Source organism: Cyprinus carpio, chromosome A16 (genome assembly GCF_018340385.1).
Source record: "Cyprinus carpio isolate SPL01 chromosome A16, ASM1834038v1, whole genome shotgun sequence".
Lineage (NCBI taxonomy): Eukaryota > Metazoa > Chordata > Actinopteri > Cypriniformes > Cyprinidae > Cyprinus > Cyprinus carpio.
Window position 1 is genome coordinate 10,917,704 of NC_056587.1, and position 23,440 is coordinate 10,941,143.

Below are 23,440 nucleotides of genomic sequence, written 5' to 3' on the forward strand. Positions count from 1 at the left end.
AACGTGACCTATGGTATTTGTAGTTTTATTTACCTACGTGCCCAGATGTGTTTGCGGTCTCAAGTTATTTTGGAGTATCATTGACCAAGAGCGGGAATGAAGTCCCAAAAAGCATGAAAACTGCGAAACCCCTGCAGTGCGTTGGAAAAGTTTGTGACGTTTAAAGTCAGAGATGGACGTATCAGATTAATTGTTTCACCTTGAATGTGGTAAGTTGCATCATCGTTTCGCAACTGTATAACGGGGATTTTATAGTATTTAGCAATCAAGCTAAAATGCAAACACATTCAAAGTTATACATGTATTCATTGTATGAATCGCTGACACAGTCGTTTGTTGTTGTAAAAGTATTATAGCAGTTATGTAACTGTTTGCATTTGTTAAAATTGTTTAATTATTTGCAGCTTGGACACAAAGTGTTCATGAAGATGTCAGTGAATACTGCAGCTGATTCATATACTTTACTTAGTGATTTATCTACCAATCCAAACCCACCACGTACAATCTAAATAAATAAACGGTAAACACAGTTAATTTAGGCACGTTGTGCATTAGTTTGAAAAAAGTGTGTGAGCTGGTAGAATGGTTTCTTATTGTTGTACAGTTTTTGATTCTATTTGTTATATATATGTGCATATACAATGTCTCAAATTGCGCTCAGATTTGCTAAGGTAGGCTACCACTGTTCTAGATATCATTATGAACTAAAACAAATGTCCCCTAACCCTAACCCAAAATGTAAATATTAGAGCTTTGTTATCCAGATTAAGCATCATAGTGTCACTTTCTGTCATCAGCTAATTTGTGCCTGTTATGATTTCTTCTGAATGGCTTTAAGAGAAAAATCTGAGATTGTTGATATTTAAATTACACACAACAGAGAACTTCTATTAAATTTTTAATTACCTTTTTCCGTTAAGTTTGTCAGCTATTTACAGCATATATTTAACAGGGTGTGCATCAACAGACTACCAGGATGTGTCAAAAATTAATATGGCAGATTCAATTTCTATTAATCTTATCATATAATCGTACATAGCTGTCAGCTGTAATTAGTTAAAAAATAAAATTTCAATGTGTCAGAAAGTCAAAGTGGGCTTTAGTTTTTTGCAAGACTCCAGTGTTGTTTGACTGTTTTATGTCAGTGCACTCCTGTAAGTCGGCTTTGGCATAGAGCACTAGTAATGTTTGGCACAGTAGGTCAGAGCAGGTGGTTTGTGCTCTGTGTGTGAGTGATCCGCTCTCTCTTCTGCAGAAGGCTAGATCAGAGCTGCTAGGGGGATCTGTGGCTACGCCAAGCCCAGCAAGGCTTCACTTAGCTGGGTAACATCTGCTGAGGCCTTCCCTGCCTCCGGTCTTCACCATGGTAAGAGACGAGTCAGAATATGTATTGTATCAGTATAAGTATTGTATTACGTATTAGGAGTTTTAAAGGGGTCATAGGATGCTCATTTCCACAAGTTGATATGATTCTTTAGGGTCTTAATGAAAAGTTTGTAACATAGTTTGGTTAAAATTTCTCAATGGTAGTGTAAAAAACCATTCATTAAAAAAACCTTACACTCACTTCTTCTGTTGGTGAAGCTGGATCACGAATGATTCACACGAACATAGATGCATTTATGTAGATCGGGGTGCATTCCCTTCAGAAACAAACGTAATCCACTGCGTCTTCAGCGGCTCAGATGTCGGGAGTAAATTACGACTGCAATGTTCATTATTACATCCAACTACAGAATACCTCAATTGCTTAGAATTGCTACTGTCAATCAAACTATCTAAGGAGGGGCCTGGTTTTGTGACGTCACACAGACAGGCATCTGAGATCGGCTCGATTTGAGAAAGGAGAAAAGATTTGAGCAGATAAAAAACAAACAAACAAAAAAACACCGGGTGGATCTTTATAATTTTAGGGTGGTTGTGTACACACACTGCCAACACACATTTCAGTTCAAACAACTTGTAAAAGTGCATGTAGCATCATTTGACCCCTTTAAAAGTATACTTGCATTTTTTGTTATATAATTAATATTGACATAAAAGTTTTGCTAAATTTATAAAAAGAAACTTTGCTGAGAGTAGAAGCTTGTATATAACTGACACATTAATGCCTTTGGAGATTTCCAAGCTAAAAATGACTCTTTTTAAATATTTTGTCACATTAACAAGATGCATTTCACACAGTAATATAGCAGGTGTGAATGTAAAAAGCTGTTAATTAAAAGGTATACCAGAACTTTAAGATTTCAGCTTTTGGCAAATTTCACTTTTCAGCTATAATTTGTAATTTGGGTATTCTCATTCTAAATCAGATACATATTTTTCTCACATAAGTTGCTTCATTATATATGTTTTTTTTCTTAATATGAAATCTTTCTTTCTTTCTCTTTAAATATATATATATCCATGTGTTTGTGAGTGTGTGTGCCACTTTAGTCTGACCCTTCTGGGCCTTTACCCTCAGCTTGTACAGTATGAATGAGAACAATCTATTCAATGGCCTCCATGCTGAATGTGACCCTTATATTAATATTTAATGAAGTGAAGGATAAGTGAATGTTTCTGAGGGAGGTTCGGCTCTCCCCAGGGTTAAGTGAGCTGTTAATAATTCATGATGTGCTGATATTTATGGTTCTTTGAGCGTGTTAATAGAATAATGTACTTACTGACTACACAGATAGAATAATGCAGTTAACGCGTGTGTTTTGCAAATAATGTAATTAGCATGTGTTCAAGAGGTCATCGCTGAGGGAGACAGCACACAGATCTGTTGTGTTGAGGGGCCGCAGTATGTGTGGGTCATTGCGTTCTAACCTTATAAACACCCAACTGATTCAAATCTTGTTTCATCTTTTTCATTTCCGCTGTCTCTCTCTCTCTTCTCTTTTCCCCCCTCTCTCGCTCTCTCTCATTGATTTTCTGTTTGTTTTTCAATCACATTATTTCCCGCGCACAGCGGTGTAGCCAGCGGCTAAATGGCCCCTCTCCTACTAATTGGACGTTTAATTAGATCACAGATTTGGCCCAATTAGTCGCTGTAGGGAGGAGAGGAGATAGCCTGAGGGTCTGTGTGTGTCTGTGTGCATGTTTATGTGAGTAGATGGTGAAGAGAGAAAGCGAGAAACGGAGATACAGAGAAAAGGGAAGCGCGAGAGAAAGAATGGGAGGGTGGAAAAGAGATATCTCTCTCTCTAGGCAGCCTCATTAGAGATGTCAGAAAGGGTCTGCCATAATACTTCCCCCTCACTATGAGTCTGGCCCCCAAGAGACCTATCAGAGCAACACAGCTCAAGTCTGCTTCGGGGACTCAGACCGTGCCATCTCTCGGTCTTAGGATCAGTTCAAATCACTGCTGTCCTACCTTAGAGAGCCACCACCAGCCTCAGTTTATCAGTGACTACTGCCATACCTTCATGAAAACAAACCAAGGACGGGGTTTTTTTTTTTTTGAGATGGCACTGAATTTTTTTGTTCTAAAAGTTAAGTATAAATTATCATTTCAAATAGGCAGCATAACACTTGCCCCCCCCCCCCCCCCATCAGCTCATTGTGGTCTCATAGAGGTCCTAAAGCATGGTGTGAATGATAGGGAGTGCCTCCACATCACTGTGATTGGACTTATTCTGGCACCTAACCTGCTCCGTTGTGACAATTGTACTTTCAGTAACATTTGAATTGAAATGACTTGAATCTCAAAATGACTATTAATAATAGCAAAGCAGCAGTAAGTACTCCTAGTGTAAATACAAACTATGCTTGAACTATGCTTTTTACTGTATCATTGTAAATATTTCATTATTTTTAAAAAAACACTTGATGTGACCTATTATAAAAATAATATAATATAATACTATTATTATAATTTAATAATAAATGTAATAATATTATTATGATATAATGCAGATAGGGGACTTCAAAAGTCCACTGCACACCACTGATATAGATTTTTATTTGTGAGATAATATTAATACTGAATAATAATAATAGCACTAATAATGTTTTATTTATAAAGTGCCTTTCTCACACTCAAAGTGCTAGAGTACAAGATAAAAAGTAAACAACTCAAATGTTTTTTTTTTTTATAATAATAAATTGAAGTATAATGCTTAACAAATAAAATCAAAACAATTCAATTTCCAAGTCAATGCACAGGGATAAACAAAGTGGATTGATTGTTATAAATAATATTTTAAATATGAATTTCTTTGTAATTTCAGGTAGAAATCTGTTTAAGGTAGAATGTGACTGAACAATAAAAGCCAATACATACAGTTATGTTTAATTTTATTCATGTGCATTGTGCTATTCATTTTAGATGTCACACATGTTAGACCGTGCGTATTATTTAATAGCACATATGTTTTTGTTGTGACTGACATCTTTGGAGCTATATAATTGCATTACATTGCCCATAGGAAGCCACACCTCCTTCACCAGAGGGGCTCATTTGTCGCTTGGCATAATGGGAAACCACGGCTAATGAGACACAAGGTGATCATGTCAGTCAAGACACACTACGGATGGCATCCGCAGGGATGCTTGCATGCATTCACAGCTTGGAGGCCTTTCTCCTTGGAGAAAGTATGGAGGATTTGCCCTCTGGGCATTAGATGAAAGGACTGATGTCTCGCAGTGAGATACTTAGAAGGGATTTGAAAGAAAAAAGCTGTGTTTTTGGAAAGGAGAGGATGATGTGAATCATACAGATCTGCTATTGCAATGCCAGATACTGCTTTACTGACAAATGTGCACACAGATCAACTTCTGAACTTGTTGTGGTTTGTTCTTCATTATTCTTTCTTTTTTTATTCTTCTCTGTCTCTCTTTCTCCTTAAATCCTGACTCAGCTGGTTGTTCAATAAGATGCTGGTGGGGAGTCATTTGGCTGGGCTAGACAAGCTGGATGCTTGCCCACACACACACACACACACACACACACACACACACACACACACACACATACACATTTAAGATGAAGTGATCTCCTTTTTGTGCCCATTGCATGAATCCTTAATGTGTTCCAGAGTTTCAGTGGAAAAATGAAAATCTAAATCAATTATTTTATACACATATTCGTTCACTTTGTCTGAAGATTTATTGTAAATTAATAATTATAAAAGTTCTTTTCACTTGTATTTCTGTAAGGTAAAAAACAATGATATGACAGATGCTGTATTTTTTAAAATTATTATTAGTTTAAATGTTATTTAATTTAATTATTAGCTAGTTGAGATAATTTGCACTTGAATTTGAAGCTGTAATATTCTACAATAGCAAAGATTGCAAATTAAATAAAAAAAAAAAAAAGTGAAAGTGACATACAGCCAAGTATGGTGACCCATACTCAGAATTCATGCTCTGCATTTAGCCCATCCAAAGTGCGCACACACACACACACACACACACACACACACACACACACACACACACCAGTGAACACACACACTGAGCAGTGCTGCGGCGCCCGGGTAGCAGCTGGGGTTTGGTGCCTTGCTCAAGGGCACCTCAGTCGTGGTATTGCTGACCCGAGACTCGAACCCACAACCTTAGGGTTAGGAGTCAAACTCTCTAAACACTAGGCCACGACTTCAAAAAAAGAGTATGCACCATTCAAATGATCATCAATATAATGCCACTATAATTTATAATTGATTTCATCTCTCCATTTTTTTAAATTGATTTAAAAACATTCATTGTTGAAAATTACCAGAAAAATACCTTCTTTTTAACCAAGTCTGAATCCCTTTTATTTTACGTTTGAGAGAAAGTCGTTTGATTTGTATGCCAGGCATTTTTGTTGTTAAGCCCCAGTGTGTGTTTGCATGTATGTGTGCGTCCCAGTCTGGAGGAAATTGAGGAAAGCTTGTGGCTGATATGAGCGAAGCCTCCATAAAAACCTTCTCTCACGGAAAATCACTTCCCACGCGATCACACTACCATGCAGTCGCACACAAACACGCTCGAAGATACACGTACAGATAGAGCTCGTCCCTCACATACACATCTTTCTCAAAGGCATCCCCCTGCTGTTTTTTTTATCACATTGTGATTCCAAAAGCAGACTGCGTGTGTGTGCGTTTTTTTTGTAATGTCTGATTTCCTTCGTTAAACTACGAGGAGTCATATAAAGCTGAATTACAGTGTATCGGAGAGCATTTAAAGGCTTTAATCAGAACAAACACACACAAACACACATGCTACTGAAGTAGTTGTAACTCTTAGTAGTTTTATGAGTCTGCATTAACTAACCCCAATTACCCTCTCATGATGTGCGTGAGAACAGAGCGGCTAATTAGTTGTGTGTGTGTGACGGGAAAGAATGGCAAAGAAAAAGGGAATTGTATGAATGGGTTATAATGCTCATTGAAAAAGTCGTTTCTGCGGTCATAAACACGCTTCACACACATTTAGTATGGATTTGTGTATGTAATTGATTTTTTTTTAAATCTCTTGCAATATTGATGAGCATGAATAAGAGATGAGTTGGGCAGGGTGTGTCCCAGTGGGGGATTTGTCCCCTTCCTGCTACTTCCTGTATGAGGATTACCCAGCATTCCGGCTGAACCACTGCGAGTGGATGTAATGGTTGGTTTGGTCACCATTCAAAGCTCATTTCAGAAAGAGTGAGTTTAGATTCAAGCCCTATAATCGTGATGCTTGGTCTCTGCGTGAGCACATTGCATGACTGCTGATGTGTGTGTGTGTGTGTGTGTGTGTGTGTGTGTGTGTGTGTGTGTGTGTGTGTGAACCAGGCGATGCTGCTTCCCCAGAATCCATCTCAGGTGCATGCAGCTGCTGTGAATGGAGACAAGAACACCTTACAGAGACTGATCACAGGTATCACACATAGCCCAGCACTCATAATGCTCTTCACTATTTATTCCATGTAAGGCTGTGCGATATATACAACACTGTTTAAATGTTTGTGATTAGTAGTTTTTTTTTTTTAGATGTAAAAATACAGTAAAAACAGTAATATGAATAATACAAGTAGTATGTGAAATATGTTTTATATGTATCAATATATCATTCTATGTCAAATCATAATTCACAATAATTAAATGACATATTACTAAACAAATATATCTAAAAAAATCATATTTTTTTTAAAAAAAAATCTCATAATAAAAATTTAAAAAAGCTGATCATCTTCTCTGAAAAAATCATACTTATTTTCCAGGATTCTTTGATGAATAAAAGTTCAAAAGAAATGCATTTATTATGAAATATTATGAATTTAATCTTCCTTAATGCATCCTTACTGAATAAAAGTATTAATTTCTTAAAAAAAAAAAAAAAATCTTACTGATCAGAAAGATTGCAGACTTTCCGTGTATATTTTTCATCCTTTTGATGATATTCAGTATGTACATTCACTTTGAAATAGCTTAATAACTTTATTTTATTCAACCAAACAGTAATTGTACAAAGTACATAAAAAAAATAATAATATGGAAATTAAAATGCAGTGAAAACCTAGTTAAAAAATATCGAAATTAGGAATAATATTTACTGATTTTCATTTATGTACATAATATTTTCGAAGAATTTGCTGAATTCTTACTGAATAGCAAGACCTTATTTCTGGACCACTGAAGTACATCTTGAATATAAATATATTCTCTAACATATTTCATCTGCCATGTTGTATAGTCCTCAGACCTGTATGTTTTTTGTTTTTTTACGATGTACTAACTACAACCATGTAAATAATTTATTTGGGTACCAACAAGTACCATTTTAGCAATTTATGGGGGAAAAAAATCTGTAAAAGAGCCTGCTTGGCTCACAATTCTCATATTTTAACTCCAATGGCCTTATGGGATAGCAAAGTGTACTAGGTTGGTTCACACTTCACAGTCCTTAAAGATGCCTGGGTCGCATAAATGGGGGCTGTCTTAGTAAACTTAAGAACCACACAAAAAGCCCATTCAATTCATTGCAGTGTTGCTTAGTTTCATATCGCCAGGAAAATCATCATGAATATACTGTTAATATTCAATATATCACTCACCCATATTTCCTTTTATATTAAAGAGAGATTTCAGTAATAGGTTAAGGTTGACTGGGGTTATGTATGTGTGTGTGCTTTGTGTCTGCAGCAGAGTCTCGTCTGCGGGACAGTGAGGATCAGTTCGGCCGGACTCCTCTGATGTATTGTGTGCTGGCCGACCGCTTGGACTGTGCAGAGGTGCTGCTTAAGGCGGGCGCAGCCGTCAACAACACTGACCACAGTCAGAGGACCGCACTGCACCTCGCAGCACAGAAGGTGACACACACACACACACACACACACACACACACACACACACACACACACACACACACACACACACACACACACACACACAGCTGTCTGTCTCTTAGCTGACCCTGATTCTGAGTCACTTACAAAGGGTTGGTGTTGTTAGGGTTTACTGCCCTCTAGTGTTTATTTCTCCCAAAGATTTGAATATGAGAGCACTTGTATGTGTGTTACCTTATTCTGACTTAATAAACGGGACAGTTTGAATGAGACAAGAGAAGAGGATTGGAAAGCAGAGCACAGTGGAGAGGAAAGGAGAAGAGTGTGAGGAGAGGAAGACAGGGAGGAACGGAATTGATGGGTAACACTCTGACATCTAGATCAATAAGAGCTGTAGCTCAGGGATTAACACTCTAATTGGGCTGGGAATAGAGACTGAGAACCCTGACACACACACACACACACAAGGGCTCTCCCCAGAATGTTTTACACGGGAGCTAAGGAGGCTTGGGAGGATACTTGATGAGAGGGGAGGGCTGCTCACACTCAAGACACATTTCAGACTCTTAAGATGGATAAACAGCCATCTCTACTCCAAAATCACGGCCCCAAAAATAACGTCCCTGGGTGACACAAAACAATTTCTTCATCACTTTATTTCATTATTTTGCCGTTTTTGGATACTTTGTCATTTTAGTAAAATGCAGATGAAGTATAGATAACTGGTCAGTCTATTGGAAAGTAGTGGCAGATGTTTTTTTTCTGTGTGGTGATGTACATCCAAGTTAAACAGATTTTTGGTTGGATGGAGGCAGATCTGAATGCAAGCTTGAGTTTGAATTTAAGATAGGGGCAGGGTTTAAGCAGATAAAATGTGACCCTGGACCACAAAACTAGTCTTAAGTGTCAAATTTTCAAAACTGAGATTTATACATCATATGAAAGCTGAATTAATAAGCTTGCCATTGATGTATGGTTTGTTAGGATAGGACAATATTTGGTCGAGATACAACTATTTGCAAAAAAAATCTAAATATGGAGAAAATTGCCTTCCAAATGAAGTCCTTAGCAATGCATATTACTGATCAAAAGTTAAGTTTTGATATATCTACAGTAGGAAATTTACTAAATATCTTCATGGAGCATGCTCTTTACTCAATATCCTAATGATTTTTGGCATAAAAGAAAAATCGATAATTTTGACCCATACAATGTATTTTTGGCTATTGCTACAAATATACCCCAGCGACTTAAGACAGGTTTTGTGGTCCAGGGTCACAAATGATTAGAGAAGTCCAGTATATGTCACCAGACAGAAGTCTGTAATTTTACTGGAAGACTGAGATTACTTTTTAATAAAAAATTACGAGGTCTAAAAAATGTATAAAATGAAACGTATGCGTGAATGAATTATTCATAATAAGGTAAATAATATGCATTTAGGAAATAGATAGAGCAAATTTTCATTTCATGCTGACTTTAGAGGTGATATATGTAATTTTTCTAGAGACAGTAAGTGAATTTGCAAAAGTAATGTTTTTTTTCTGTCAGGCAAATACTCCCTCTGTCTACCATTGGTTGGACAAACAGATAGTGTCACCTAAAATCATGCCAGTTTTGCTGTGTTGAGCTGGTTGGGATATTTTGGCAATATGTTTTGTTCATGCTTGGGACTGTGATCTATTAGTTTGTGATCCTCCAATCCTTACAAACAAAAAAAGCTTTGTAATTAAAGTAAAATTTGTTGTTGATAATTTTTGCATGTATACATGCTTTTCAGGGCAACGTGCGCTTCATGAAACTCTTACTGTCACGCCACGCCGATTGGCGGTTAAAGGATCTGGAAGAAATGACTCCATTACACCTGGCAACGCGACACTCGAGTTCCAAACCTCTGTCTCTGCTCCTCAAGCACATGGCACCTGGTGAGGTGGACACACAGGACAGGAATAAGGTACTAAACGGGGATACACACACAACACATTCTCACATATTCGTCGGCTTGTCTGTAGATGGCTTGGGTGGGGATCAGGGGTGAATGTGAGGTTAGGTTGTGTGTGTATGTGTGTGTGTGTGTGTGTGTATATATGTCGTAAAGCAGCAGGGGGACTCTGCACCCTCTGATGTTGCTCTGGAGGATATGAGCTCTGTTTAAATTGTCTAATAAAAGAAATTTTTTCAGAGCTGCTGCAAGAGCTTGCCAGGCGCCTACAAGGCTCAGGGTCTCATCGCAATGTTAACCTTATGTGTGTGTGAAGTGACAATCACACACTCGCTGCATGCCAAAGATGTCTTCCACAAATTGCAGAGAGAATACAGACCAACCCAATTTCACAACAAAGACAATATGCATCGAAAACAAGCCTGTTTCAACCTCAGAATGAAAAACAAAGGAGATAGTTATAAGACAAATCTTAAAGTAACAATTATGAAAAAATCGCAGTTACAAGAAACAAAGTCGCATTTATAGGGAGTAGTCACAATTATGAGAAACAAAGTCACCATTGTTTAAAATAAAGTTGCAATCATGGAAAAAGTTACATTTTTGATAAAGCTGCAATTGTGAGATATAAAGTTCCAGTTACAAGAAATAAAGTGGCACATTTGCAACAAAGTCAACATACAGTACATAGCTGCATTTATTTAATCAAACATTCAGTAAAAACATTAATATAGTGAAATATTATTACAGTTTTCATTAACATTTTCCTGTTAATATTTTGTAAAATATCATTTATTCCTGTGATGGCAAAGCTGAATCTTTCAGCAGCCTGATTAATCTTATTATCAATGTTGAAACAGTTGCTTAGTATTTTTGTGGAAACCAAGATAGGACAGGTTTTATTTTAAATATGAAGTTTTATTTTAAATATAAAGTTTTTCTAACATTCTAAATGTCTTTGTCATTTTTGATCTTACAATAAAAACTTAGAAACAAATTATATATAATATGTAAAATGTAGAAATAAATAAGAAATAAAGTTGTCACAATTATAAGATATAAATTGTTACAGGCAGAAACAGACTTTCATAGATATATGCCATACAGACTTTATGAAACTGGAAAGAGTTTTATAGTGGTCGGCATGGCTGTTGTACTTTACTGTTATAATGTTGTAATATTACTGTATGAGCTATAGTACTATATTTAGGATTAGTAAACACAGAAGCTTTAGAGTAGATAAGTTTAAATGTTCTGGTCACCACAAAGCAAAAGGAGAGATGCGTATGTGGGCCCCGTGCTTTCTTGGGAAACACTGCTATCAACTGCTCCAGATTACCAGACCACATGCAGCTTTATTCACTTTGGCTCCAATTACTGTAAACATTCCCCCCAGTTTACTTTCTGATGATCTACGCACATACAGCGACTCTTTAGATACGCTGTCATTTAAAATCTCATTCCACAGACAAACTGCTACCAGGGTTATTAAGGCACCTGTTTTAAATCATTATTCTTTGCGTGTGTGTGTATGGTTGTGATTATGCTAACATGAGTGTGTTTGTGCGTGTGTGCACTATGGTTGTATCAGTGCTTCCATTGAGTCACATAAGGGAGCTTTGTTTGCAGGCCTTTATCGGTCTGTTGGTTTTGCAATAATTTGATAAGTAGAATCGTGATTTCTCATGATGAGGCTTGATTTGTGGCCAGATGCAGAAATGGCTCATCTAGTGCGTCTTCAGTCTTCACTTTCCACATTGGTTGTTGCGTTTTGTGGCTGGGGGAACTTGAGTGATGGATGAAGAGAAAAGGGTTTTAGGTATCCTTTTGGATTTCGGAATCAAACTGCAGAGCAGAAGGTGTCTGTGGTGAAGCTGGTTGAGCAACGTGTTTAGCTGGTAAAGTTTGTTGAAAAGCTGGAGACCAGAATATATTTACATGTAATAATTAAGACACTTCATCTAAAGTGACTCACAAATGATAAAAGCTCAAGCAATTTATCAGACAGAAGCCAAAAATATTAGCATTACTGGCGAGGATGGATTTTGGCCAGGAGTCTTGAGCTGAGAGAGCCAAAGTAGCCTGACACACACAAAAAGCCATTGGAAATCTACAACTGATATAGATAGACAAACACTGATTTTAGCTGAGACTGCAAACCAACATCAATTTAAGTTTTCTTAGGCACTTGAAAATTTACATTAGCAAAATATAAAACTTGAATTACGAGAAAGTTGTATGTAGATATATATTATATGAGAAAGTATATAACGTAATTTTAAGTTTAATTTAAAATTTTTCATTTTAATTTAAAGTTTTAATGTAAGCATTTAAGTTTAAATTAATTTACATTTTCAGTTTCAACTTAAAGTTGTATTTTTTTATATTTTTAAAATCGTACATTTTATTTTATAATGCATACCATTTTAATTAATTTAAATGTTAAATCTTCATTTTACGTTTCAGTTTTACTCAAAATAAATTTGTAATTTTATGTTTAAATTCACATTTTGCATTTTTATTTAAAGTTTTAATGTATACATTTAAGTTTAAATTCATTTACATTTTGGTTTTGAATTTTGTTCAATTTAAGTTGTAATTTTGATTTTTAATTTTATATTTTAATTTAAAATTATATAGTTTAGTTTGTTAAAGTTTCATTTACATGTAAATGTTTTAAATTTTATTTAAATTGAAAAAAAAAATTAAGTACAGATTCAGAGCTTTCACATAGCAATTATGACGCTCTAGAAGACATTCTGGAAATGTGCACTTGCTGAACTCCCTGCCATTCTGCATATTCAGTTACATATTTACCTTGTTCCTTGTGTGGTCTGTTATTGAATATTTGGGCTAATTTATTATGTTTTCAGCACCTAATAAGAGTGTAGTACCACCAGCTCTGCTAAACACACATTTTACCCAAAATCAGCACAGAAAATGTCTAAAATATTCTATTACTAGGCCTGGTGGTATTGTGCATTTTTTGCAGATTTTGTCCCTTCAAGCCCCAAGGGAGCTGGCTGACTAGTTTGATGTGATGTGATATGATAAAGAGCGACGATCACAATTATGATAAGAATCACTTCTTTATTTGTGCTCTTGGAAAAGCTCCATAATGTTATTTTCTTGATTGCAGTTCATTGACAGCCTGCTCACTGTGATCATATTAAGACCAAATTAGCTTGAAGGCTGTAAAGCAGCTTTGTAACTGCAGTGTAACATGAGTGAATAGAAAAACTGGAAATGTAATCTTTGACATTGAATGTTGTTTGTTCTACAGCAGACAGCGCTGCACTGGAGTGCCTTCTACAATCACCCTGAGCATGTTAAGCTGCTGATCAAGCACGATTCAAACATCGGGATCCCAGACAGTGAGGGCAAGATCCCTCTACACTGGGCGGCACATAACAAACACCCCAATGCCACACGTACGGTACGCTGTATCCTGGTAAGTCCACACTTGTTACCTCACTATTACTCCTCACACATACAAATATTACAATTACAGTATTGTCAGTACTTGTGTATTTTGTAGGAAGCTGCTCCCACCGAGTCCCTGCTGAACTGGCAGGACTATGAGGGACGCACCCCTCTGCACTTTGCAGTGGCTGATGGGAATGAGGCGGTTGTTGAAGTGCTGACATCATACGAGGGCTGCAGTGTGACAGCCTATGACAACCTGTTCAGGACACCACTGCACTGGGCGGCACTGCTGGGTACAGACGTTAATACCCATACAGTTGTATAATTTGACTGTTTAAAGAAATTATTTTTAATTGACATCATTTACTGAAAGTGTAGATGTTACCGCTGGGTTGTATGTGTCTGTGTAGGTCATGCTAAGATTGTACACCTTCTTTTGGAGAGAAACAAGTCTGGGATGATCCCATCAGACAGTCAGGGAGCAACACCTCTGCACTATGGAGCTCAGAGCAACTATGCTGTAAGACATTTCTGAGTGTGTAAAATAACATCTTGTGTATTTGGACCATATATAAGATTTTTGCCTATTTATTGCATTCTCTGTCTATTAGACACAGTCGCAGTGTTTTTAAAACACCCCTCTGTGCGAGATGAACCTGATCTGGAGGGACGAACAGCTTTCATGTGGGCTGCAGGGAAGGGCAGCGATGATGTCATCAAAACTATGCTGGATTTGAAAAAGGACCTGGACATAAACATGACTGACAAATATGGAGGGACAGGTGTTTGAGAGAGTTACACACACACACACACACACACACAGATAGTCATTTTGAACACAATTATCCATTCCTGGCCTAAACTGGTTAGTTTCAGCTCAGATCGGTGATAATTGCATTTTCTGTTCAATCAAGCAATTAACAAGCCATATCCTATGTATGTACCCCCATATAGCCATAACAAGAGTTGACAGTTTGGTCACTGTCTTTGTGTGCTTTTTTGTGTGTGTATGTGTGTAGCGCTTCATGCGGCTGCACTCTCAGGGCATGTGTCCACTGTGCGGTTGTTGCTAGAGCGGGAAGCCATGGTGGACCCGCTGGACGTAATGAAACACACGCCTCTGTTCCGTGCATGTGAGATGGGCCATCGAGATGTCATTCTAACGCTCATCAAAGGTTTGTAAGCGCACACATGACACTTTATCCTCCCCATTGGTGCTGGCCAGAGAAATAATAAAAAATGATGAAAATAATTTTCTTTTAGACAGACTTTGAAAATAGTCTGTCTAAAAATAAATTAATAAATAAATAGTAATTAAAGACTTTTTTTAAAATGTAGTTTGGACTTTTTTTTTGAAACTGTTATTTTATAATATTAAATGTGTAATATTATGAAATACAATTATTTAGACATGTTATATATTTTTTTAGACAAAATATTCCAAGTCTGTCTAAAATAATGATATTTTCATTGTTTATATATTTATATAATTATATAAATATATATATATATATAAAACTTTTTTTTCAAATTATTTGATTAACATTGGTGGCATTTATCACATTCATAATACAATTCAATGTCTTTATGCCATGATGTGCTGCTTTAGATGCAATGGTCATAAGTTATTGAAATTGTAATCTAGTAATCTAGTAATCTTTGGAGTAATCTAGTTTTGTTAAGCGTCGCTAGACCATGACTGACTTGTTTGCAAGTTTGTTGTGGCATAATGTTGGTGGAAAATGCCTGTAGATTTCTCTGTTTAAAGTACAACAGGTTACAGAGTAGGGCTGTGCGATTAATCGAAGTCGTAATAAAATCACGATTTGAGCGTGCGCGATTTCTAAATCGCTTTATAGCACGATTTTCCGTAGTTTGCTATCCGATCCAGTCAGAATGCAGCGCACCTAAGTGGAGCGCGAGAACAGAACAGACTGGGCATATGCCTAACTCCAAGTTCACACACTCTGTCTGTAATGCGTATTTTTTCCGAGCCCATGTTAATGGATCAGAATGTTCACACTGCACGCGGATTATTTTAATGTGCTTTCGCGTTACAATAACGCGCTCTCGCTGCTGCTTCTGCACCGCATACACATACTGTATACGCACTGCAGACGGAGTACGTGTGAACCTTGGGCAATAAATATATTTCAGCACCTGAGGCACCGCTACAATGAGCTCTATGACCAATGCATGGCAAAAAAATAAAAAATAAAAAAAAACCTGGACACGTCTATACACGTCTAGACATTTTGTTTGACATCTTTACTTAGTGATTATTTTGACTTATGTCTGTTCTAGAGGCATGTTACAACTTTTGTATAAAGCTCTCATTGGTTTTCTTTTGGAAATATGTTTCGAAAATTATACTGAACGCATTTAAGACTGTAAAGCATGTCTGTGTGTGTCATAATCGTGATTAAAATTGAAATCGCAAAATTGATCAAAAAATCGTGATAGGTTTTTTTTTGCCCATATCGCACAGCCCTATTACAGAGTGCTCATGTTAAATCTGCATCTTTTGTATATTTAGGAGGGGCGCGTGTTGATCTGGTAGACATAGACGGTCACTCTGCACTTCACTGGGCAGCTCTGGGAGGTAATGCAGAGATGTGCGAGGTGCTGATGGAGAACGGGATCAGTCCTAACCTGCAGGACCACGCAGGACGGACTCCCCTCCAGTGTGCGGCATATGCTGGCTACATCAACTGCATGGCCTTGCTCATTCAGCATGATGCAGACCCCAATATCCAGGACAAGGAGGTATGATTGTAAAGCCCAAAGCTAACACCGAGAACATGTACTGACCTGCTGGATACATGAAAAAGAGAAAGAATGTAGATGATAGCATGAAGCCTGACTTTTGTGTATGTTTATTTGTTAGGGAGAACCGCACTCCACTGGTCCTGTAATAACGGTTATCTGGATGCTGTGAAGCTGCTGCTGGGGTGCGGAGCCTTTCCCAACCATATGGAGCACACTGAGGAGAGGTAATGAACATTCATGCATGTACATGGTTCTTGAGACGTGGCCTAGTGGTGGTTAAGGATCTGAATGCAGGTTTGAATCTAAAATTTTTTAAAACAATTACGTTCATAATTGTAATTATGTAAACACCTTTTATTTGTGTTTGTTTATTTTTTTACTTTTATTAAGTTTGAGTTTAGTAAGTTATTATTTGAAAGAAATTAATACTTTTATTCAGCAAGGACGTATTGCATTAATCAAAAGTAAACAGTAAAGACGTTTAATAAAATTTTACAGAAGATTTCTGTTTCATCAATGAGTCCTGGAATGCTTTATTAGAGTTTTCACAAAAAATGTTAAGCAGCACAGCTGTTTTCAACATTGATAATAACAATAAGTGTTTCATAAGCACTAAATCAGCATATTAGAAAAAATTCTGAAGGATCATGGCTGCTAAAAAATTCAGCTTTACCATCACAGGAATAAATTACATTTTAAAATACATTAAAATAGAAAAGTTATTTTACAACTGTAATAATATTTTACTGCAAGCAAGTGCAAAATCTTACAGACCCAATTTTTTAAATATAGAATTTTAATATATTTTGAATATACATTTTAATATAAAATTGTAAATTGAAATATTTTAATATAAAATTTGGGGTCCTTGGCATCAAAACATTTAAAAACCCCAGTGTTAAATGACTACTGACAGTAATCACTGTGTTCAGGTACACTCCTCTAGACTATGCCCTGCTGGGAGAGCATCAGGAACTGACCCAGTTTCTATTGGAGCATGGAGCTCTGTCCATCGCCGCCATCCAGGACATCGCCGCCTCGTCCATCCAGGCTCTCTACAAGGGCTACAAGGTCCGACGGGCGTTCAAAGAGCGCAAGAAGCTCCTCATGAGACACGAACAACTGCGCAAGGATGCTGCAAAGTAAGACTCTCATAAATCCACACATTCTGCCTTGAAGAGAAAGAAATAAGATAAATGGTGGGGTGCAAATATTCTCTCACCCACAATCCACTGCTGACTGATGTGGTTAGGCTGATCTGCAGAGCTGACACGGAATGTTTGCATGAATATAATACCTGTTGTTTAATTATGTGTGTTTGCTCAGAAGCAGCTCATCTATCTACCTGCCTGCTTAGGAATATGAGCATCAATTTCTTGCTGTCAATAATGGAAATAGATGAGACGATAGAGAGAGAGAGAGATTCACTCATCCTCCCTCCTCTGTTAATTGAGGAAAGTTCAGCTGCTCAACAGCTTGACATTTAGAGTCCGTCAGCTCTGAGGATGAATGAATACTCACATACACAGCTTATAATATGTTCTCTCTTTCCAGGGTCTGCTTACACACATTAACATACATTCATTTCATTGCCTTTAAACTTGTTTGCGTAGTCCGTCACTCTAACCCTGTCTTTTTTCAGTGTAATACTGCGCGCAATCTATCCATCTACTCTTTCTTTTTTGTTTCCTGCTAGGTAAAGGTGTTCAAAACATCAAGTGTCTTTCACAAATGCTGCCCTTTTAAACTCAGATATAAAACTAGTTAAAGTGTATCTAAATATATTCACTATGGCAACCATAACAAGAGACTTGACACCAATCAGCAAAAGGCACAAACATTAAATAAATGATCCAGTCATCATTAACAGGATAAAAGTATGTGTGAAGTAAATGAATTGTGAAAAGTAAATGTTTAGTGTGTTTTCTGTTTCTTTAGGAAGAGGGAGGAGGAGCGCAGACGTGAGGCTGAGCAGCAGCTCTCATTGGCTGAGGCTGATCAGAAGCAGCTCGTCTCATTGGCTGAAGTCAGAGTGGAAAAACTGTCACTGGATGAAACGGAACAGAGTGTTAAAGATCCAGTGGCGGTGAAAGGACACAAACACAAAAAATCCCCCAGTGCTCATAATATCCAATCACAGAGCAGGAGAGAGAAAAAACATAGAACTGGTGAGTTTGTGAAATAGAAGTTTAGGAATAATTGACATAGCGTCACATTTCAGTGCCGTTAGACCTGCAGTGCGCAATAATTTGTCAATAAATTAATATAAAATTTTATTACTAATAAGCTAATAATTATTTTCACCTTATGGCCTATAAATAGCCAAAAATAAAAACTATAATATTGCTATAAATAATATATAATAATTGCATTTTTTATAAATTTTTACTAAATAAAAAATCTAAATGCATCACAAAGTGAATTAAGGCAACATTATAATGTACAGTATGAACATTTTTTTGAGATTTTTAACAGTGTTATTGCATTTTTAGAAAGATTATTAATTAAGATTAAGATTAAGTTTGTGAGCCCAAATATGATCATCTTCTTGTACGAGATCTCCATCCTAAAATTTAAAAGGCAACTGTATATTTTCATGAATAAAGACCCAATTTCTACTGTGTATTATAAATATTTAAATTGAATTATAAATATGTGTTATATATTAATTGGATAGGATTTAGTAGGATGCACATTTTATTTATTTAAATCAGTTTTTATGATTCATTTATTGTAATCAGATTTATTAATAAAAAACAAATATTTTTACCTTTTTGTATAATTTTATTATTTAGTTTAATCATATTTTTATATTTAAGAAATAACATTATTTGTACACTTTTTACACTAGTTCTTTTGTTTCTCCGTCAGAGCGCAGAACGAGAGATGCTGAAACACCAGAGGTTTCTCTCCCCCTGGCAACCTCTGGTCTCACGGTGACCCCCCTGAGCACCAGGAAGTATTCAGGCACTGTAGAGGAGGACTGTGTGATGGAAACTCGCAGCCCAGACACATGCATATCCGTGGAATGTGGGTCCACATATGAGCGCCGATCCCCCGCTGGGTCCAGTCGACCAGGCAGTGCCAAACCGGTCAATTCAGGGGCCCATGTTGCATCAGGCCACATGGAAACCACCACAACGCCCAAATCAGCAATACATAACAGACCCAGGACTACAGGGGCCCATTTAAAACAAGCGGCCCAGGCTACACCACGATCCACAGAGCCACCGACAGACAGCATTTGTAGATCAGCGTCCATGGGGAACAAGCCAGCATCAGAGCACAAATCTACAGGAACCCAGCAATCTAACATCTCCAACTCCACCTCTGTCACACGACAAAAAGAGAGACGAGCAGAAAGAGAGATGCACAGAGTTAAGGATTCCAGATCAAGGACTGAGGGGGATAAACAGGCTGGCAGAGAGAAACAGAAATGTACAGGGAAGGAAAAAGACAAAGAGAGATGGATGGGCAGAACAAGAAAAAAACAAGTCGACAAAGAGAAAGAAAAGAAGAGAGACAGCATCCATAGTAAAAACCAGGCTGCCATCGTGATACAGAGAGCATGGAGGAGGTACTGAATGATGTTTTTTTTTTACTTCCTCTGTAGGATTCATTACTGCCTGCCAGCTTTTTCAGTAGCATTGGTTTCAAGTATTTAAAAAGCACAAATATTACATTTTTGTTTGAGAGTGTAAGTAGACTAACTTGAATACGAAATTCACGATGGCGTGATTACTCCCTGCGACTCTGATTGGTGGAATTTTTTTCATGGGTAATGTGAACAGACGACTTCAGCAAAAGCATATACCATTGATTAACAACCTTAGAGCTCTGAACAGGTCTGTTTTTAAAAGTTATTGTTAAAAATCAGTTTCCCTATGGAGAAAATTAATGATTTTTCTTTTTTTTACTTACGGAACCTGACTGTTGGATTTCTCTACTACAAGAGATATTTATTTCTGATTGGCCAATCACAGCATTATGCAATCAGATATTTTGTTTAATGATGGTTAAACTTTGTGTTTGACCATTGTCCTTAGAAATTAGTCTACTACTGTAAACTAGAATGACGCCAATTTGATTCAATCCACTTATTTGAATCTGATCAGAATTCCATTCGCATCAAGCTCAGTCTGATCAGCTGAGGTGTTTAAATGAAGGCTTTTCAGTCCGATTGAGCTATCAATTCAATTACTTGAGTGCATATAAATGTAGCTACTGTCTCTCAGATCACTTTGAGGCCTCATTCATTTTGCGTTATAACAATTCAAATTTATTCACTTATAAATAAATAGACAATAAAGGATGGCAGGTTTCCCATCACTTAATTAAAAACACACTAACCTTTTAAATCAGTTTTTCCTCCAAATCGGCACAGAAAATGTAAGAAAGTCTGCAGATTGCATCTTTGTCTGCTCATATGTTGCCCACATGTTTCTTGTTTGAGTTGTGGCATGGCTTTGTGCCCACCAGCACATCAACACCTCTAAGGAGAGGTCACCAGAATAGGCCTCTTATTAATTTGTGTGTGTGTGTGTGTGTGTGTAGGGAGTTTAATGGAGGCCCATGAGTGCACTTTCTTTTAATGGCGTTATAAAATAATAGGATTCAGAGTACAAAACAAGGTATATGCACATTCTTGAAGTCCTTTTTGTGAACAGTAATGTGGTTTGTTTGTTTGTACATCTTTTATATGTTTTTGCTACTTTTGTTGGTGCGTGTGAAAGCGTAACATTTTGTTTTTCAATTCAGGTCTTGTATTCGGGGTCGTCTTCGTAAGTTACTGTGCAAGACTGGGAAAGGGGCGGAGTCTGCGGAAGTCACATCCCTGTTAATTCAGCTGTTATGGGAGTGGCCTATCTCTCATGACCACACCCACCATAAAACGTCTGATGTTCAAGCTCCTCCCACCAGGAATGTAGGGAAAAAGAGCTCTGTGCTGCAAAATATATATGGTGAGTGATGTATTCATGGAACTGTCTTGGAATATATATATTATACTAAGAATATACTGTATGTTATACCAAGAATATATTCTTAAACATAATTTATATATATATATATATATATATATATATATAATTTACCAATTCTAAACTTTTGAACATTATACATTATTGTATATTTCATATACTCTTACAAATATCTGATGCAAAAAAACTAAATTCTTACTAAATCATACGTCTGTTCGCTTGAACAAGTTATAGGATACCTTTCCTTAATTAGCCACATGATCTAAGTGTTTGATTCATGTCAGTAGCATAAGCAGCCAGAGTTAATTTTAAAAGTAGGACAAGCATCACTAATAAGATTACAGAGGGGTGTTATGTTTTTACATGACGTTCCAACACAGACACCCCTCCGTCTTTCATATAAGTTGATAAGGTGGAGTTTCGGCCCAGTTAATGCAATTGACCTTCAGCAGACATGAACAGGTGATGATGGCTGAGCAGGCCAGAGACACTCTCGTTCTCAAACACACACACACACACACACACACACACACACACACACACACACACACACACACACGTATACACACGGACACTTGTTCCCCTCCCCGCTCCTCCCTGACAGTCACAACGCTTTGAAAAGTTCATTGCTGTCAGATGGAATGTCGAGCTGTCTCCTCTCGCTCACACACGCAGACCTCCCTCCCCTCGCCCTGTCCGCCCCTGCCAGATGGACGCACGCTCACACACACACACCTGCACGTTTGATACCAAACTGTCTGCATCTTGTTATTTTAACAGCTCTAGTATCAGTCGTGATGTTAACGCAGAGATATTGATCCATTCAAGTAAAAAAAAATAAAAATGTGCATGTGACCATGTCCAAACCAATAAACACTGCTGTTTTATTCAATCTAGGCGGCTCCCCGTCCAAAAGAGGGCACTCTTTGCAGGCTGCAGTGCTTAAACCACAGAGCCAAAGTCAAGCCCTGCTGGATCTGTCACTTAAAACAAACAAACAGTGTGAGTACTTGGATTCATAAGCACTGCTTGTGTTCTTTTGTGTTGTATGTTACATCTTTTTTGTGTGTGTGTTTTTCCCAGTGAGCGCCGTCGAGTGTGTCAGCTTGGTGGATACTTTAAGTCAGGCAAAGCAATTCACCAACCAACTAAATCCATCGATTGCAGTCAAACAAATCAAAAAAAAAAAAACTAAGAACTGAGACACAAACATTCTTGGATTTCTAGGAATCAAATCTTTGCTTAAGCAATACATGGATCATGCACTTAAACTCATTTGATGTTTATTTAAACTATTACATAAGGTACAGTAAACTCACGTGGTCCGTATCATTAAGCTTTTACATATGAAATCTGCAGTGATTATTGCATAAGGTTAGAGGTTAAAACCACAAACGCAACAAATATATTAGATAACCTTTCATTCTGTCAACAACAGGTCATATACCTGTCATAAGGGTGACATAGGACTTACATAACAAGACCACCTGCATGGGAGACCACCGTCGTGTTAATACTCTTCAGCCGAGATGTCACAAGGGAGATTTCAGCCTATTTCTGATATTGTCGCAGATCTAGACATTGTATTCTTATACTCTTATCGCCACACCCCTATTTATTAAACGGGTTGGATTATTAATGTTTTATCTATCACTATAAATCATTGTACTCTTTTTATTATTTTAAAATATATTATTTAGTAATTTATATGTTAAAAAGTGAAAGGGAAATTTTGCTGCCGATCTTGCCAAAGTTGCCGCACAGACTTTGTCTTTTATCCTCAGAGAATAATACTTTTTTTTAAACTAGTGAAACAAATAACATTCAAAAGTTTGGGGTGTAACACATTTTTTTCAGGATGCTTTGAAAAATAGAAAATGTATTTGGAATATCACTCTTTTATAAACACAGATGTCTTTGTCACTTTTGATGAATTTACTGCAATAAAAGTATTCATTTCTTTAAAAAGGATCGTACTATTCCCAAACTTTTAAACAGTAGTGAAAAAACAAACAAACAAACCTGCAACCGATTTGTTCCCATTTTTAAATTTAAGATTCTTTTAGAAACTGCAGATGT

The 23,440-nt window shown here is 37.0% G+C and overlaps 1 protein-coding gene across 1 annotated transcript; it reads left to right on the forward strand.

Annotated features, from left to right (window-relative positions):
• Positions 1–5: 5 nt before the first annotated feature.
• On the forward strand, positions 6–22,563 carry invs (inversin). The gene is made up of 18 exons (XM_042771905.1): positions 6–209; positions 1,256–1,366; positions 6,753–6,837; positions 8,103–8,269; positions 10,026–10,199; positions 13,471–13,638; positions 13,726–13,906; positions 14,024–14,134; positions 14,225–14,395; positions 14,633–14,788; positions 16,150–16,379; positions 16,500–16,606; positions 17,315–17,524; positions 18,321–18,550; positions 19,254–19,959; positions 21,141–21,343; positions 22,259–22,363; positions 22,445–22,563. The coding sequence occupies exons 2-18, from the start codon at positions 1,364–1,366 to the stop codon at positions 22,561–22,563; spliced, it is 3,126 nt and encodes a 1,041-aa protein (XP_042627839.1). The 5' UTR covers positions 6–209; positions 1,256–1,363.
• The last annotated feature ends 877 nt before the right edge of the window (positions 22,564–23,440 follow it).